General features: G+C 46.3%; 1 protein-coding gene across 1 annotated transcript; it reads right to left on the reverse strand.

Moving 5' to 3' along the window:
• Positions 1-12243: 12243 nt before the first annotated feature.
• Positions 12244-12585, reverse strand: LOC101048696 (small ribosomal subunit protein uS8-like). The gene has a single exon (XM_039472359.1). It carries the CDS (start codon positions 12583-12585, stop codon positions 12244-12246), a length of 342 nt encoding a protein of 113 aa, XP_039328293.1.
• Between the last annotated feature and the right edge of the window lie 5447 nt (positions 12586-18032).

The following is an 18032-nucleotide window of genomic DNA, read 5'->3' on the forward strand; positions in this document are numbered from 1 at the left end:
GCGATTGCAACGTGGAGAATCGGCTCAGGCGCCACAGCGCCGCCTGCCAGGGCTGCGGCGGTATTCGGCCGGTTGCTCCACCTGGCGTTCAAGGGGAGAAACTACAGGGAAAGCCGACAGTGCCGAGGAAGGAGGCCAACTGCGTTCGAGTAAGCCCATCCGTAACGTGGCGTGCGCTTTGGTCTGCACAGCGTTTGGGAACTCGGACTTGCGTCCCCTTTCCGAGCATGCGCAGTCACACTGCCGACACAAAACTACCACTCAGAATTCAGTGTTAACATACAGTCGGGATTGGGGTTCAGTGCCTAAATGCAGCGGGAGGAAGATCCCGGGAGTCCCGCTTTATGTCGCTTCGAGAACCAGGCATCCCTGGATGGCGAGCCGGCCCAATGAGCGAATAGTCAGCAAAATGTCACAGCTGCTTCTGGTGGCTTCGCCCTTTCCCCCCCTCCCGCTTCCTCCTTTCCATTCCTGTGATAAACCGTGAGAAAAGCAGCCATCAGCGAACCAGAAGATAGGGCTAACTATGATCCGAAGCTCTTTTTCCTGACTCGTGGGACAGTCTAGGAATAACGGGCACCTGCGACCCGCTGTAAGGCTGCGAGGTCACGCCAGGCTCGCCTGCGCCCCTGCTCGGGTTTCGCGCGAGCGCGCTGGCCTCAGCAGCACCCTCCTGGCCGCCCGCAGGAGGAGAGAACGCTCTCCTTCTCTCCGCTTCGCTCGCCCTTCCCTGATGGAAGGAGGTGGACGGACCTTCTTGTCTCCCCGGCAGGCCCTGCCCTGCCCTTTGGAACAGAGCGACGAGGCCTACCCAGGTCCGGACCCCCGCGGCCCCTGCGTCGTGCTTGAACGCGGCACGAGAAAGACGGGAGAAAACTCAACCAAACCCCATAAAAAATAAAAAATAAAAAGAAAGCCGCGGCTGTAAATAAAGGCAAATCCGCCACCCTCTGCGGGGCCGTTTGTCCTCCCCTCCTTGGCCCCGTCCTTCCCGCCGCCCCCTCCCGGCTCCCGGGCCCCGCGGCGCCCCGGCCCCGAGCTCCTCCATTTAATCGGATTTGGGAGAAGGGGAGGATAAATCACGGCAGCAGCTTTACGGTCCCGGAGGAGAGGCGAGCCGCAGCCAGGCACACCCCGGCCGGCGATAAAAACCGCCGCTGAAAGCCCACGGAGCAATTTCCCGGGACCCCGAGCGACGCCATTACAGGAATGTAATTTTGCCCGGATGAGGCCCCGAGTTTAATTATCCTCGCGGAGGAATTTCAATGCGGCCAATCCATCTTGCAGGCGGGCGGCAGAGGGATTTATATGGGCCCGTTATTTCACACCGATCCTCCATCTGCATTTTTATGGCCCTGAGCTCCTGAAAGGGAGGGGAAGGAGTGGGGAGAAACGGGAGAAGCGGGCGAGAAGAGGCGGGTGGGGGACCGACTGCTCGTCTTTCCTAAATTCACGTTTCCAGCTCAGTTGGGATTCTCACAGGTTCCTCTGACATCCCCACATCTCCAGTTCTAACAGTTGATTGTGCCCCGAGCGGGCAGGTAGGTGGGAACTGGGATCCTTGGGAATCCATCAACAGGTATTTATCAAGTACCAAGTGGTGCCAGGCACTGTGGAGACGCTGTTGGGAGAAAGGCAGGCTGGCAAAGACGCGAGTTTATCCCCTGAGGTCTCCAGACAGCTCCACTCCCACCAAAACTGAATTCTTTTTAGCTCTCAGCTTCCCATCCTCGGTGGCAGAGAAAGTCCACGGTTCTTAGGAGCCACCACGTCCAAATGGCTGTTGCAGCTGTTGTGGCAATTCAGCTACTCAGATATGGCTGACAATCCCAGAGGAGGATCAGAGAAGGGGCCTGGGCGGAAGCTAAAGCTGGCTCTTTGCAAAAGTTGTGACAGCGTGCAATGTTCAACACTCTCTTACCCTCATAGAATCATGGGCTCTGCGTTCAGACAAATCTGAGTTCCCAAATTGCTCTGTGACCTTGAGCTATATTTAACCCCTTCTTCTTCTTCTTCTTCTTCTTTTTTTGAGACGGAGTTTCGCTCTTGTTACCCAGGCTGGAGTGCAATGGCGCGATCTCGGCTCACCGCAACCTCCGCCTCCTGGGTTCAGGCAATTCTCCTGCCTCAGCCTCCTATTTAACCCCTTCTAAATCGATTTCCTCCTATGTGAATTGGGAAGAATAATAGTATTTACCACACAGCCAATATTGGGATAATAGATACGAAGCTTTTAGCAAAGTACTTGGTACCCAGTAAGAGTTCAGTAATTGCTAGAATCAAAATGCTCTTCATCACAACCACCACCACCACCACCACCATCATCACGTTTCTATAGCTAAGGGCATTGTAACTCAGTTCTGCACTGCTCCCTTTAGACTGTTTATTGCAAGGTCCTTGAGATAGTATCTCCTGAAAGAGACTCAGCTACACTTTAAAAACATTTTCACCTGCTTAAATCACACAAAACAAGTTATTTTACGTCCTGGCGAATGGAGATCTGAGGGGAGGCTGAGAATCCTGGGACTATTACTACCAGGTTTGAAGCAAGAAATCAGATCCTCAAGGGAGCAGTGAGGCTACCAAAAGGAGGTTTGTAAGGGGGGTAAATTTGAAGACAACAAAAGATCCAAGAGAAGCTTAGCTGACGGTCGGGGGATCTTCTTAACTATGGGCTTGGGAAGGATCCTTCTTTGACTTCACAAAGGGAAAACTGGGGTCCAGGAAGGAAAGGGTGTGGAGACAGAGCTATCCTTTCCAATCAGTCCCTTTCTTTTCCTGCCAGACCATATAACAAGGTTGGGCTGATTGGCCAGTTTTTCTAATGACTGTGAGTGGCAGATTCTGACTGGTTGGCAGCCTCCCTGCACAGTGGTGACGAAGAAATGAGATTGATCTTTTCTTTCTTAGGATTGGTTAACAACCCTCAGGGGGACCAGAGACTCATTTTAATTGACTGGATAGGCTAGTAGAGAGGTTCAGCTTCTCTCACATCGAAATTCCAAGTATTCTTTTCTACAAAGCTCACCAAAGAAGGGTTTGGATTGGTTTATATATGTTTCTTTGGACAAGAAACCATAGCTTAGAGCAGAAAAATCAAGACAATCATGCAGGCATGCCACAATGAGAAGGAACCACAGAAAGAAATAGGAGTGATTTTAAGAGAGAGAGAGAGAGAGAGAGAGAGAGAGACACCAGGACACAGAGAAATGCAAAGGAAAAAAAAAAAAGATATTGCTAGAGAGAAGAGGAAGAGTTTGCATGGTTTGATTTCCATTCCTGATGGCTTAAGATGAGCCACTGCTTTATAATATGCTTTGCTAGATGCACATCCCCAGCAAGTGGCATGGATAGAACAGCTGTCTTCAAGGCAGGAGACTGGGCATCTAGTCCCAGCCCTGCTACTAACTAGTTGAATAACTCTGCGAGTTATTTCATCTCTCAAAGCATCAGTTTCCTCATTTGGAAAAATCAGGGAGAGAAGTACATGATCTCTAAGATTCCATCCAGTGTTAACTTTCCAGGATTCTCTTTCCTTCTGCTCAACAGGTTCTTTTCTGCAAGTTAAAGTGGAACTTTTGCACTGCCAATAATTCTTAGATATTGAGCTGCTCCATTTATTTGTGATTGTTAATTTCAAGCTCCTGGGCTGTAATGGGCTGGTGGGAACTGACTGTTATATTTTCTACTTTCCCTTGCTAAATTAGTTCCCTAAGAAAGCAGGACTGTGAGCCGTCGGTAAACCTCCCTACTTCTAGAGAAAGAAAATAATAAATGAAGGAAGGGAAAGGATCACTGGTATCCAGGCTTCTGAGGGAGGAATCAGTGGGATAGTTGGTGGCAGAGGGATGGCCAAAAAGTTTTTGCAGGGGAAGAACTTCGAGTTCCTTTGAATTTGTTCATTATTTATTTATTTATTTTAATTTGATTTTATTTTTTGGAGACAGGGTCTTGTTCTGTTGCCCATGCTGGGGTGCAGTGACATGATCATGGCTCACCGCAGCCTTGAGCTCCTAGGCTCAATTGATCCCCCTGCTTCAGCCTCCCAAGTAGCTGGGAATATAGGCATGTGCCACCATGCCCGGCAAATTTTTCTATTTTTTATAGAGATGGGGGTTTCACTATGTTGTCCAGGCTGGCCTTGAACCCCTGAGCTCAAGCAATCTGCCTCCTTCAGCCTCCCAAAATGTTGGGATTACAGGTGTGAGCCACTATGCCCGGTCACAACCAATATTTACTGAGCATTATGTGAGAAGTATTGTGCTACATATTGTGAATGGGTATAAAAAAGGAGAAAACTTACTCCCTTGTTTACGTAAATTTAAAATCAGTAAGAAAGACATGTACACATATAACTGTAATATGAGCAGTATTTAATAGGCTATATGAGTAAAAGGAATTGAGGAAGCAGTATAACTTCCAGCTAGAATAATCAAGGGGGAAACATAATTAAAGTGGGTTTTTTCCTTCTTTTAAGAAAACCTACTCTAGGCATGTGGCTCATGCCTGTAAGCCCAGCACTTTGGCAAGCTGAGGCAGGCAGATTGTATTAGCCTAAGAGTTTGAGACCAGCCTGGGCAACATAGCGAGACCCCGTCTCTACAAAAAATAAAAACCAAAACATTTGAAAAAAGAAAATTATGAAACACTTAAATCATATAAAATAATGCAAGTAATGTATATTCATTTATTCAACACAGAGTTTTTGAGCATCTACTATGTACTAGGCACTGTTCTTGGTGTTAAGGAAATAGGCGTGAACAAGGCAAGGCAATGTTTCCAGAACTGACATTTTATGTAAATGAGGAAGCATAGTAATAAAATGGGCACCCATTAAACCACTCCCTAATTTTTTTTTTTTTTTTTTTTTGAGATGAAGTTTCACTCTCGTCACCCATACTGGAGTGCAATGGCATGATCTCGGCTCATAGCAACCTCCACCTTCTGGGTTCAAGCAATTCTCCTGCCTCAGCCTCCCACATAGCTGGGATTACAGGTGTGCACCACTACACCACGCTAATTTTGTATTTTTAGTAGAGACAGAGTTTCATCATGTTGGTCAGGCCGGTCTTGAACTCATGACCTCAGGTGATCCACCAGTGTTGGCCTCCCAAAGTGCTGGGATAACAGGCATGAGCCACCACACCCAGCAGCATGCCCTACTTTTTTTTTTTTTTTTTTTTTTTTTTTTGAGACGGAGTTTCGCTCTTGTTACCCAGGCTGGAGTGCAATGGCACGATCTCGGCTCACCGCAACCTCCGCCTCCTGGGTTCAGGCAATTCTCCTGCCTCAGCCTCCTGAGTAGCTGGGATTACAGGCACGCGCCACCATGCCCAGCTAATTTTTTTGTATTTTTAGTAGAGACGGGGTTTCACCATGTTGACCAGGATGGTCTCGATCTTTTGACCTCGTGATCCACCCGCCTCAGCCTCCCAAAGTGCTGGGATTACAGGCTTGAGCCACCGCGCCTGGCCCATTCATTTTCTAATACTTACGCACACAAAAATATATAAGAGTTTTAGTTGGTACCCTATCCTTGCCAACACTTGGTATTTGGTCAGTCTATTGGGTATAAAATGGAATTTCATGGCTGGGCGCATGGCTCATGCCTGTAATCTCAGCACTCTGGGAGGCCAAGGTGGGTGGATTACAGGTCAGGTTGATCGAGACCATCCTGGCCAACATGGTGAAACCTCGTCTCTACTAAAAATACAAAAATTAACTGGTCGTGGTGGCTCGCGCCTGTAATCCCAGCTACTTGAGAGGCTGAGGCAGGAGAGTAGCTTGAACCCGGGAGGCAGAGATAAAATTGAGCTAAGATCATGCTACTGCACTCCAGTCTGGCAACAGAGTGAGACTCTGTCACCAAAAAAAAAAAAAAAAAAAAAAAAAAAAGGAATTTCATGGTGGTTTAAATTTATATTCTCTTATTGTCAATGAGGTTGAGTATCTTTTCATATATTTATTAGCCATTAATGCTCTGTCCTCTGTGAAATGCCCAGTCATGTATATCTTTTGCTCATTCTCCTATTGGGTTATTTGTTAACTTCCTATTGATTTTCAGGAATTAACAAATGTATGTCCTAGTACTGATCCTTTGTTAATGGCAGTTTGTGGAGGGGTTGGTATTTTAGCAGAGGATCTAAGGATGGATGATTTCAGTTCTAGCTCGGTCTTTATTGAGTTGGATTAATTCTCAATTCATTCATCAAATATTTATTGACTGTCTAGGCAGACATCATGCTAAACACTGACAGTACAAATATCTCCCACATTTGCCTATTCTTTACCACTTCCGAAATCTAATTTGGTCTAAACCACTGACATCTCTTGCTGGGCCACGACAATACTTCCTAGCTGATCTTCTTGATTCAAATTTGGCCTGGCCACAGTCTACACCCCACACAGTGAGTAGCTAAACTGATCTTTTAAAATGTAGATCAGCTCGAGCCCATGAATTTGAGACTGCAGTGAGCTATGATTGCACTACTGCACTCCAGCCTGCATAACAAACCAAGACTCTGTCTCTAAAAAATAAAAGCTAAAGAAAAAAAGGAAAATGTAGATCAGATCTTGCCACTTAAACCCTTCTAATAGGTCGGGCGTGGTGGCTCACCCCTGTAATCCTTTGGGAGGCTGAGGTGAGCGGATCATGAGGTCAGGAGATCGAGACCATCCTGGCTAACATGGTGAAACCCCATCTCTACTGAAATACAAAAATTAGCTGGGTATGGTGGTGCATGCCTGTAGTCCCAGCTACTCAGGAGACTGAGGCAGAAGAATTGCTTGAACCCGGGAGGCGGAGGTTGCAGTGAGCGGAGATTGCACCACTGAACTCCAGCCTGGTGACAGAGCGAGACCCTGTATCTCAAAAAAACAAAAACAAAACAAAACAAAAAAATCTTCTAATAGTTTTATAGTACTTGTAGAAAATAGTCAAGTGTCCAGCTACAATAGGCTCCTACTGAACACAGCAAAGGTTTTCCCACTCAGGACCCTTCCCGTTTCCTCTGCCTGGAACATTCTTCCCCCAGATTCTGCCTTAGCTGGCTCTCTCATTTCATTTAGGCCTCACCTCTGATATCGCCTCCTCAGCGAGGCCTTTCCTGACTACCCTTTCTAAATAGCCATCACTCTCTCTTCTTTATCCCTTTATATTTCCTTATTTTTCTTTTTAGCACTTATATATAGTTTGTTTATTTATTTATTTATTTTTGAGACAGAGTTTCACTCTTGCTGTCTAGGCTGGAGTGCAATGGCGTGATCTCGGCTCACCACAACCTCTGGCTCCCAGGTTCAAGCGATTCTCCTGCCTCAGCCTCCCTGGTAGCTGAGATTACAGGCATGCGCTACTAAGCCCAGCTAATTTTGTATTTTTGGTAGAGACGGGGTTTCTCCATGTTGGTCAGGCTAGTCTCGAACTCCTGACCTCAGGTGATCCACCTGCCTCAGCCTCCCTAAGTGCTGGGATTATAGGCATGCGTCACCATGCCCAGCTTTATTTTTATTTTTTTATTGCTTTTTCCCTACTAGAAGATGAGCTTCCCTAGGGCAGGGACATTGTTCATCACTGTATCCCCAGCACTTAGAACAGTACCTGGCACATACTAGTCTCTCAACAGAAATTTTGTGAATGATTGAACAATGAATAAGACAGAGTCCTTGCCCTTAAAAACTTTATAGTCAGCTGGGCACAGTGGCTCATGCCTGTAATCCCAGCACTTTGGAAGGCCAAGGCAGGTGGATCACCTGAGGTTGGGAGTTCAAGATCAGCCTGAAGAACATGGAGAAACCCCATCTCTGCTAAAAATACAAAATTAGCTGGGTGTGGTGGCACATGCTGGTAATCCCAGCTACTCGGGAGGCTGGGGTAGTAGAATTGTTTGAACCTGGGAGGCAGAGGTTGTGGTGAGCTGAGATCTCACCACTGTACTCCTGCCTATGCAACAAGAATGAAACTGTCTCAAAAAACCAAAACAAAACCAAACAAAACTTTATAGTCTAATAGGGGATACATAGGATTATTAAATAAAAGACAGATAATTTCAACACAGAACAACAGTATTATAAAAGGGGTAAGCAGTGGGTGCTATGGAAATACATAGAATGGACATGCATCACAGTGCTGAGAAGGGGTAGTCAAGGAAGGCTTCTAGAAGGAGGTGACATTTCTGAGATGCCTAAAAAACTTTATAGGGAGGGAATGGAAAGATGGTTCATGGAGTAGGGTCAATAAGTACAAAGTCTTGGAAGTGAGGGATTAAGCGATCCCTTCAACAGAGGGCAGGTAATTCAATGTGGCCAGAATGAACAGTTGTGGTGTGGCAAGATGCAGAGGGATGAGACTCGTTGTTGGTAACTAGATCCTGAAGGATCTTGAGCATCAAGCTAAGCCATTTGGATTTTATCCAGAAAGCAACCAGGAGTTGTTTAATCAGGACAGTGAGAAAGCTCATTCTAGCTCTAGTGTGAAAGACTGATGAGAAAGGGCAGGGCTGGCAGCACAGAGAACAAAAAGGAGGCTGTTGTCAAAATCCAGGTGGGAGACGGTGGTGGCTTGAGCTTGGGGGCGAGAGTGGGGGTGGGGAGAAGTAGGTGGAGCTCAGAGAGCTTTCCCCGACAGGCCTTAGTGATTGACTGGTGTAGGAGATAAAGGAGGAGAGCCGGGCGCGGTGGCTCAAGCCTGTAATCCCAGCACTTTGGGAGGCTGAGGCGGGTGGATCACGAGGTCAAGAGATCGAGACCATCCTGGTCAACATAGTGAAACCCCGTCTCTACTAAAAATACAAAAAATTAGCTGGGCATGGTGGCGCGTGCCTGTAATCCCAGCTACTCAGGAAGCTGAGGCAGGAGAATTGCCTGAACCCAGGAGGAGGAGGTTGCGGTGAGCCGAGATTGCGCCATTGCACTCCAGCCTGGGTAACAAGAGCGAAACTCCGTCTCAAAAAAAAAAAAAAAAAAAAAAGATAAAGGAGAAGGGAGAGGTGAAGATGGCACTCACTTTTCTGGCCTGGGTCACCGTGGTGCTATTCTGTGACTCTCTCCCAAGCCTAATCCATCTCCACAGACTTCCTAACCTATGACCCTACCCTTAAGGCTAACTTTCCTGTAAACTTGGTCCTGTACCCAATCACCCTGCATTTGTCTAACTTTTTCTTTGGGCTCTATTCCCTTTATCTTCTTTCTACTAAATGAAATGGAAACTTCTCTCTAGACAACCCTGGTTCTGTTCTTATTTTTCAACCTTTCCTGTGTCACTAGGCCCTGGTATATTTGATTGGAAACTCATCAACCAGCAAGAATCTTCCATAATATCTCTCCATAGATGCTAAAACAAGGTTGTAGCTCAAGGGAGCCACTGTTGAGTACTATAAGCAGCCTGAAGACTCCTAAACATATAGGACAGAAGAGTGGCAGGACAGACAGTAAAATGACTACAGGTGGCCGTGTGCGGTGGCTCATGCCTGTAAACCCAGCACCTTGAGGGGCCGAGGTGGGTGGATCACTAGAGACCAGGAGTTGAAACCAGCCTGGCCAACGTGGTGAAACCCTGTCTGTACTAAAAACACAAAAATGAGCTGGGCGTGGTGGCAGGGGCCTGTAATTCCAGCTACTCAGGAGGCTGAGGCAGGAGAATTGCTTGAACCCAGGAGGCAGAGGTTGTAGTAAGCCGACATCGTGCCACTGTACTCCAGCCTGGGTGACAGAGTGAGACCCTGTCTCAACAAGAAAAAAAAGGAAATGACTATAAGTACACACTGTGAGTTCATTACATTCTCTTTAGGTGGGGAATAGCAGGAGAAGTCATGGCAACCATGCAAGGCCAAGGGTGAGAAATCAGCGCCCCCTGTTGTAATAAGCCGAAAAGTTTCCATTGAAAAGGTAGATTTGGCAAGCTGTAAGAATGAAGAGGGGAATTGCTGGTGGGCAAGTCTGGGGGCTTTCTAACCATGAAGAACAGAATGGGAAGGGCAGAAGGAAGAATCAGAGTGCCGTAGTGAGATGAGCGAGCCCACCTCTAATATTTGTGGGGGGCTCACGGCAAGAGAAAAATTTAGGCCCTGGTACCAAATGTCTAAATATGTAAAAGTTATAAATCAAAGCTAATAAACCATCAAATAGACATGTTCTACCCTCTTATCTTAACAAGTAAATCAATATCAACTGGAAGGTTTACGTCTAGAATTCTGGGGTTCCTTCAAGCCCTTGTCGGCCTCAAGTTCTCTTCCATTCTGCCGAAGGGGCCTCACACAAAGGTGTGTGCTCAATGAGGCTGTACATCTAAACCCCATCTGTACTACAGGCTAACAGGACCAGGGCTGTGCCCCCAGCAGCTCAGTCTGTGCCCTCAGGAGATCAACCCCCAGGAAGAGGGTGTGAGCTGTGGCCTTGGAAGGGACTGCTCTGCTCAACAGGGGATTCCGGTAACTGCAGCATGGTCTAGCGGGGGAGAGAAATGAGCTCTGGGTAGACACATCCACTTGGCCTTAAGTTATCCTCCTTCTGGAGGAGGATGAGACCCTCTTTGAAAAAACAGGTATCAGGCTGGGTGTGGTAGCTCACGCCTGTAATCCCAGCACTTTGGGAGGCTGAGAAGGGCAGATCACAAGGTGAGGAGATCGAGACCATTCTGGCTAACACGGTGAAACCCTGTCTCTACTAAAAATACGAAAAAATTTAGCCGGGTGGGTGGCACACGCCTGTAGTCGCCCAGCTACTCAGGAGGCTGAGGCAGGAGAATTGCTTGAACCTGGGAGGCGGAGGTTGCAATGAGCCGAGATCACGCCATTGCGCCGCAGCCTGGGAGACAGAGTGAGACTCCATCACACACACAAAAAAGTCCCTCTGGCTAAGTCTAAAGGCATGGACTCTGAAATCATATAGAGCTAGTTCAAATCTCTATTGTTGTGATATTTATTTATTCTTCTTTGAACCTGAGCAGGCTCTGTGAGTTTCCATTTCCTTACTTGTAAAATGGGGATAATAATAACTACCCTACAGGGTTATTGTGGTAATTAAGCCATTGTGCACAAAGTACCTGGTATTTAATAACCACCACTCAGTTCACATTGTTTTCTTCCTGCTCACTACCATGCTTCCCTTAAAGTAATCATGGAGGCTGGGGAAAAAATATGATTTAAAAAAAAATATGTAAGGCTATCTGGCAGACGCAGTCTAAGAAAAAGGAATTTATGTAGAAGACAATAATAATCTAGGCAGTAATAATCCCAGCTCAGCCTGGAACCATGTGGGAGAAAGAGGGAGAGTAAGTTATTTTGTATGCAGATAAATGAGAAGTGGTAATGGTGTAATTGCTTTTACAATCTGTTTGTTTTGCTGAGGGTAGCAGCTGGTTACTGTTTTGATTCTTGGTTTTCATGTTAAGACAGAGGGAGAAAAGGTGTGAATAATCCAAAATAAAAGAAAATCCAAACATCCTTCCTTGGTGACTAGAACACAATCAGAGAAACACATGGTTGCAAACACGTATGTTTCTGTCTTGTTTTTATTTTTGTTTGAGATGGAGTTTGGCTCTTGTTGCCCAAGCTCGTGTGCAAAGGCACGATCATGGCTCATTGCAACCTCCGCCTCTCGGGTTCAAGTGATTCTCCTGCCTCAGTCTCCTGAGTAGCTGGGATTACAGGCACGCACTACCACGCCTGGCTTATTTTTTGTGTTTTCAGTAGAAACAGGCTTTCATCATATTAGCCAGGCTGGTCTTGAACTCCTGACCTCAGGTGATCCGCCCACCTCGGGCTCCCAAAGTACTGGGATTACAGGGGGTGAGCCACCATGCCTGGCCCTGTCTTTTATTTAATTTAACTTTATTTATTTATTTATTTATTTGTTTTTGATATGGAGTCTCATTCTGTCACCCAGGCTGGAGTGCAGTGGCACAATTTTGGCTCACTGCAACCTCTGCCTGCTGGGTTCAAGCAATTCTCCTGTCTCAGTCTCCCAGTAGCTGGGATTACAGGCACATGCCACCATGCGTGGCTAATTTTTGTATTTTTAGTAGAGACGGGGTTTCACCATGTTGGTCAGGCTCATCTTGAACTCCTGGCCTTGGGTGATCCACCTGCCTCGGCCTCCCAAAATGTTGGAATTACAGGCATGAGTTACCACACCTAGCCCTTGTTTATTTATTTATTTATTTTTCAGAGTCCATGAGACATTTTATTTGTAAGTATATGTAATACATCCCTGGAAAAAGAATCCCAGGATTTTCCCTCCTGTGTGTTTTCATCTTGCTTCGTTGTGGTCCATGATGTCCGCTGAGGCTGTCAGTACAATGAAACCAAACTGGCGGGATGGAAGCAGATTATTCTGCCATTTTTCTAGGTCTTTGAGTTGCACATCAAATCTGGGGCTGATCACTCCACACTTGTTTAGCCTGCCTGTGAGGTTCACAATTTTCCCAGCTCTGTGATCATCAGTGATTTCAAATTTGCCAATGTAACCATGCTTCATCATTACAGTGAGAAACCAGACAATGACTTTGGAGCATGGCCTAATAAGCACCTGGCGTTTGTCTTTCTTTTCGGCATTGCTGATGGTCTTGAGAGCATCAGCCAAGACATTCATGTGCACCACTGTGGCAGTGTGGAAAGACGGCAGAAAGAGCTATTTATTTATTTGAAGACAGGGTCTCACTCTGTCATCCTGGCTGAAGTATATTGCACAATCTCAGCTCACTGTAGCCTCTGCCTCCTGGGCTCAATCAATCCTCCCACCTCAGCCTTCCAAGTAGTGGCACCACCATGCCTGGCTAATTTTTAAATGTTTTTGTAGAGACAGGGTTTCACCATGTTGCCCAGGCTGGTTTTGAACTCCTGGGCTCAAGTGATTGGCCTGCCTTTGCCTCCTAAAGTGTTGAGATTACAGGCGTGAGCCACTGTGTCCAGCCTGTATTCTCTCTCTCTCTTTTTTTTTTTCTTTTTTTTTTTTTTTTTTTTTGAGACAGAGTTTCACTCTTGTTACCCAGGCTGGAGTGCAATGGCGCGATCTCGGCTCACCGCAACCTCCGCCTCCTGGGTTCAGGCAATTCTCCTGCCTCAGCCTCCTGAGTAGCTGGAATTACAGGCACGTGCCACCATGCCCAGCTAATTTTTTGTATTTTTAGTAGAGACGGGGTCTCACTATGTTGACCAGGATGGTCTCGATCTCTTGACCTCGTGATCCACCCGCCTTGGCCTCCCAAAGTGCTGGGATTACAGGCTTGAGCCACCGCGCCCAGCTGTATTCTCTCTTTTAAACACAGGCACTGAACCTCTGATTAAGTTAGTTTAGTCACTGTCCCTGAACATGTTTAGATTCTTACCACAGCCTGTCACTCTTGCTCAGCTTGCAGCTAGATGTCTTCTCTCTCCTTCTCAGTCATTCCAAATTCTATTCTTGTTGTTGTTGTCATTGTTATTTTGAGATGAAGTCTTGTTCTATTGCCCAGGCTGGAGTGCAGTGGCTCAATCTCTGTTCACTGCAACCTCTACCCCCTGGGTTCAAGCAATTCTCCTGCCTTAGCCTCACTAGTAGCTGGGATTACAGGTGCCTGCCATAACGCCCGGCTAATTTTTGTATTTTTAGTAGAGATGGGGTTTCGCCATGTTGGCCAGGCTGGTCTCAAACTCCTGACCTCAGGTGACCCACCCTCCTCAATCTCTGAAAGTGCTGGGGTTACAGGCGTGAGCCACCGTGCCCAATCCCAAATTCTACTCTTTATTTTAGGCCCACTCCTTCCATATTAGCATCCTTGCCTGCTGCCTTCCACCCTTACCTTGAGCTCTTCCTTGTCTGCGTCACCTAGAACTTACCGATGTCTTAATATGTTCACTGTCTTATATAGTTCTCTTTCTCTTATCTGTGTGCAAATCTTATCTCACTAACTAGAATTTTAGCTTATCCATGGCAGGAACTGTATTTCTTATTCTCTAAAATTTCCCGTGGTGTCTCTGTATTCATTCAACATACATTTATGAAGTTCTCATGTGCAGCCAGGTGTGGTGGCTTATGCCTATAATCCTAGCACTTTGGGAGCCTGAGGCAAGAGGATCACTTGAAGCCAGGAGTTTGAGACTAGCCATGCAACATAGCAAGCTCCTGTTTCTATTATATTAAAAAAAAAAAAAATTATGTGCCTGAACTATTCTAGGTGCTAGGGATACAAAGGTTTTAATGGGGAGGGTGTGGTGGCTCATACCTGTTATCCCAGGACTTTGGGAGGCTGAGATGGAAGGATCACTTGAGGTGAGGAGTTTGACACCAATCTGGACAACATAGTGAGACCCTGTCTCTTTTTAAAAAATAATTTAGGCTGGGCGTGGTGGCTCACGCCTGTAATCCCAGCATTTTGGGAGGCTGAGGCAGGTGGATCATGAGGTCAGGAGTTCAAGACCAGCCTGGTCAACATGGTGAAACCCCAGCTCTATTAAAAATACAAAAATTAGCCAGTCATGGTGGTGCATGCCTGTAGTCTCAGCTATTCAGGAGGCTGAGGCAGGGAATTGCTTGAACCTGGGAGGCAGAAGTTGCAGTGAGCCAAGATTGTGCCACTGCACTCCAGCCTGGGCGACAGAGCAAGACTCTGTCTCAAAAGAAAATAATAATTTAAATTAAAAGTTTAAAAAAGATTATATATATGTCCCTGGAGTAGCTAATAATGTAATGGACTCATGGTTTGATAACTGCCTATAAAATTGTTGAGCACATAATGGGACTTCACTACAGGTTTGAAGGATTGACAAGTCACAACGCTTTTCCAATAAGCATTCAATGAATGGAAATTAATTAATGAGACAACTGAATAACAAGCACTGATACGGCTGTTCCAGATGTACCTGTCCTGTATGAACCTAGATCTAGTTGTATTAACGGCATAAGAATGATTTGAGAGGAGAAGTGGTCTTTAGTCAGCAAAGCAGAGAGCCTACTGTCTTTCCAAGGCAGGGCCCGCTCCTTTCCTTAGAGCCTTGTGATTAAATCAGAAGCATTTTACAGGCACGGTGAATACCTTTTGCCGATTGTGTCATTCAGGGTGGTCGATTATGAGAACTATGTCTATTATCATAATGAAAACAGCTATAATCTAACACTTATTCTGTGTTAGACATTGTGCTGATTTCTTTTTTCTTTAACAGATGGGGTCTCACTCTGTTATCCAGGCTAGAGTCCAGTGGCACGATCTCAGCTCACTGCAACCTTCACCTCCCAGGTTCAAGTGATTCTTCTACCTCAGCCTCCTGAGGAGCTGGGATTACAGGTGTGTGCCACCATGCCTGGCTAATTGTTGTATTTTTAGTAGAGGTGGGGTTTCACCACATTGGCCAGGCTGGTCTCAAACTCCTGACCTCAGGTGATCCACCTGCCTTGGCCTCCCAAAGTGCATGAATTACAGACGTGAGCCACTGTGCATGGCGTGATTTCTTTGCATTAATATGTAAATCCTAACCGTAACCCTGTGAGTGGGTACTATTATTATCCCTACTTTACTGAAGAGGGAACTAAGACACAGCTAGTAAGTAGGAGAAGCTGTATTTGAACCCAGGAAGTCTGATTCCATACTGTGCTGTCTATACAAGAAACTAGGAGAGTGGAGAACTGAGTTTTTGAGGTGGCCCTGCCATTCACTCACTGTGTGAGCTGCAGAAGTCATTTCGGCTCTCAGGTCTTCAACCCCTTCTGGTCACATAGGGACAGCCGCAGACTTGAAGTTAATTCTTCTGAATTCAAGGCCTGTGCTCTTTCCAGCAGCCTCAGCTACCTAAATCTGTTGGTGGTGATCTTTTAAATATCTTTCTGAACCGGGTGCAGTGGCTCATTCCTGTAATCCCAGTACTTTGGGAGGCTGAGGTGGATGGATCACCTGAGGTCAGGAGTTCAAGAGCAGCCTGACCAACATTGTGACACTTCATCTCTACTAAAAATACAAAAATTAGCTGGACGTGGTGGTGGGTACCTGTAATCCCTGCTACTTAGGAGGCTAAGGCAGGAGAATCACTAGAACATGGGATGTGGAAGTTGCAGTGAGCTGAGATTGTGCCATTGCACTCCAGCCTGGGGGACAGAGGGAGATTCCATCTCAAAAAAAAAAAAAACAAAAAAACCCAAAAAACTCATCTTTTTTTAATCTTCTCTTTTCTTTCTTTCTTTTTAACATGAACAATTATACTGCAGAAAAATCTTATCTTTCATCTCCCTTTGGTATCAGGGGCAGCGTGTAGTATTGTCATTTACAAGATGTGTGTCCCCCCTTTTTTTTTTTCCTGAGATGGAGTCTCATTTTGTCACCCAGTCTGGAGTGCAGTGATGAAATGTTGATTTACTGCAACCTCCACCTGCCGGGTTCAAGCAGTTCTTCTGTCTCAGCCTGCTGAGTAGCTAGGACTACAGACATGTACCACTATGTCTGCCTAATTTTTACATATTTAGTGGGGGCGGGGTTTCACTATGTTGGCCAGGCTGGTCTTGAACTTCTGACCTTAAGTGAATGGCCCACTTCGACCTCCCAAAGTGCTGGGATTACAGGTGTGAGCCACTGTGCCCAGTCAGGTGTCCTTTTTTGCGACTTTGATGGCTTCATGAAAGGCTTGGCTGATGGGGAGTAAAGAGAGAGCTGCAAAAAAAGACCTCTCATGGTAATTTCTTCCTGCAACGCCATTCGTCATTCCTAGGTTTGTTAGTTAATTATTATTATTGTTATAGAGTCAGGGTCTCGCTCTGTTGCCTAGGCTGGAGTGAGTGGTGCCATCATAACTCACTGTAGCCTCTACCTCCTGAGCTCAAGCCGTCCTCCCACCTCAGCTTTCCAAGTAGCTGGGAATACAGGCATGCACCACTGATATGGTTTGACTCTGTGTCCCCACCCAAATATCATCTCGAATTGTAATCCCCGTGGAGGGACCTGGTGGAAGGTGACTGGTTTCCCCCATGCTGTTCTTGGGATAGTGATTTCTCACAAGATCTGATGGTTTAAAAGTGTGTGGCAGGCCGGGTGCTGTGGCTCACGCCTGTAATTCTAGCACTTTGGGAGGCCAAGGCAGGTGGATCACAAGGTCAGGAGTTTGAGACCAGCCTGACCTACATGGTGAAACCCTGTCTCTACTAAAAATACAAAAATTAGCTGGGCGTGGTGGCGGGTGCCTGTAATCCCAGCTACTTAGGAGACTGAGGCAGGAGAATTGCTTAAACCCGGGAGGCAGAGGCTGCAGTGAGCCGAGATCATGCCATTGCACTCCAGCCCTGGCAACAGTGCGAGACTCTATCTTAAGAAAAAAGAAAGAAAAAAAATGTGTGGCTTTCTTTGCTTTCTGTCCCTCCTGCTGCCATGTAAGACATGCCTTGCTTCCCCTTCACCTTCCACCATGATTGCAAGTTTCCTGAGGCCTCACCAGCTATGCAGAACTGTGAGTCAAATAAACCTCTTTTGTTTATAAATTACCCAGTCTCAGGTACTTCTTTACAGCAGTGCGAAAATGGACTAATATAAACACCATGCCTGGCTTATTTTTTGTTTTAGTAGAGACAGGGTCTTTCTTGCTGTTTTGTCCAGGCTTGTCTCAAACTCCTAGGCTCAAATGATCCTCCTGCTGGAATTACAGGCAGGAGCCACTGCACCTGTCCCATTTCTAGGTTTATGTATATATTTTCACTGTTCTAAAGGTATATTGGCATGATTTCTAAGTTTCAATGAGAACACTTCCCAGTATACTGAAGGCTTGCTATCAAGAGTTAATTCACAGAGCACATAACCAAAAGCAGGCTATGACTAAAAGGCAGGGGGCGGGTCCATTTTTTTTTTTTTTTTTTTTTTAAGAGACATGGTCTTACTCTGTTGCCCAGGCTGGAGTGTAGTGTTACAATCATAGCTCACTGCAACCTTGAACTCCTGGGCTCAAGTGAGCCTCCCGCCTCAGCCCCCTGGTATCTAGAACTTCTGGAGATAGGGGTCTCACTGTGTCGCCCAGGCTGGTCTCAAACTCATGACCTCAAATGATCCTCTGGACTTGGCCTCCCAAAGCACTGGGATTATAGTTGTG

The sequence above is a fragment of the Saimiri boliviensis genome, chromosome 7 (genome assembly GCF_048565385.1).
Source record: "Saimiri boliviensis isolate mSaiBol1 chromosome 7, mSaiBol1.pri, whole genome shotgun sequence".
Lineage (NCBI taxonomy): Eukaryota > Metazoa > Chordata > Mammalia > Primates > Cebidae > Saimiri > Saimiri boliviensis.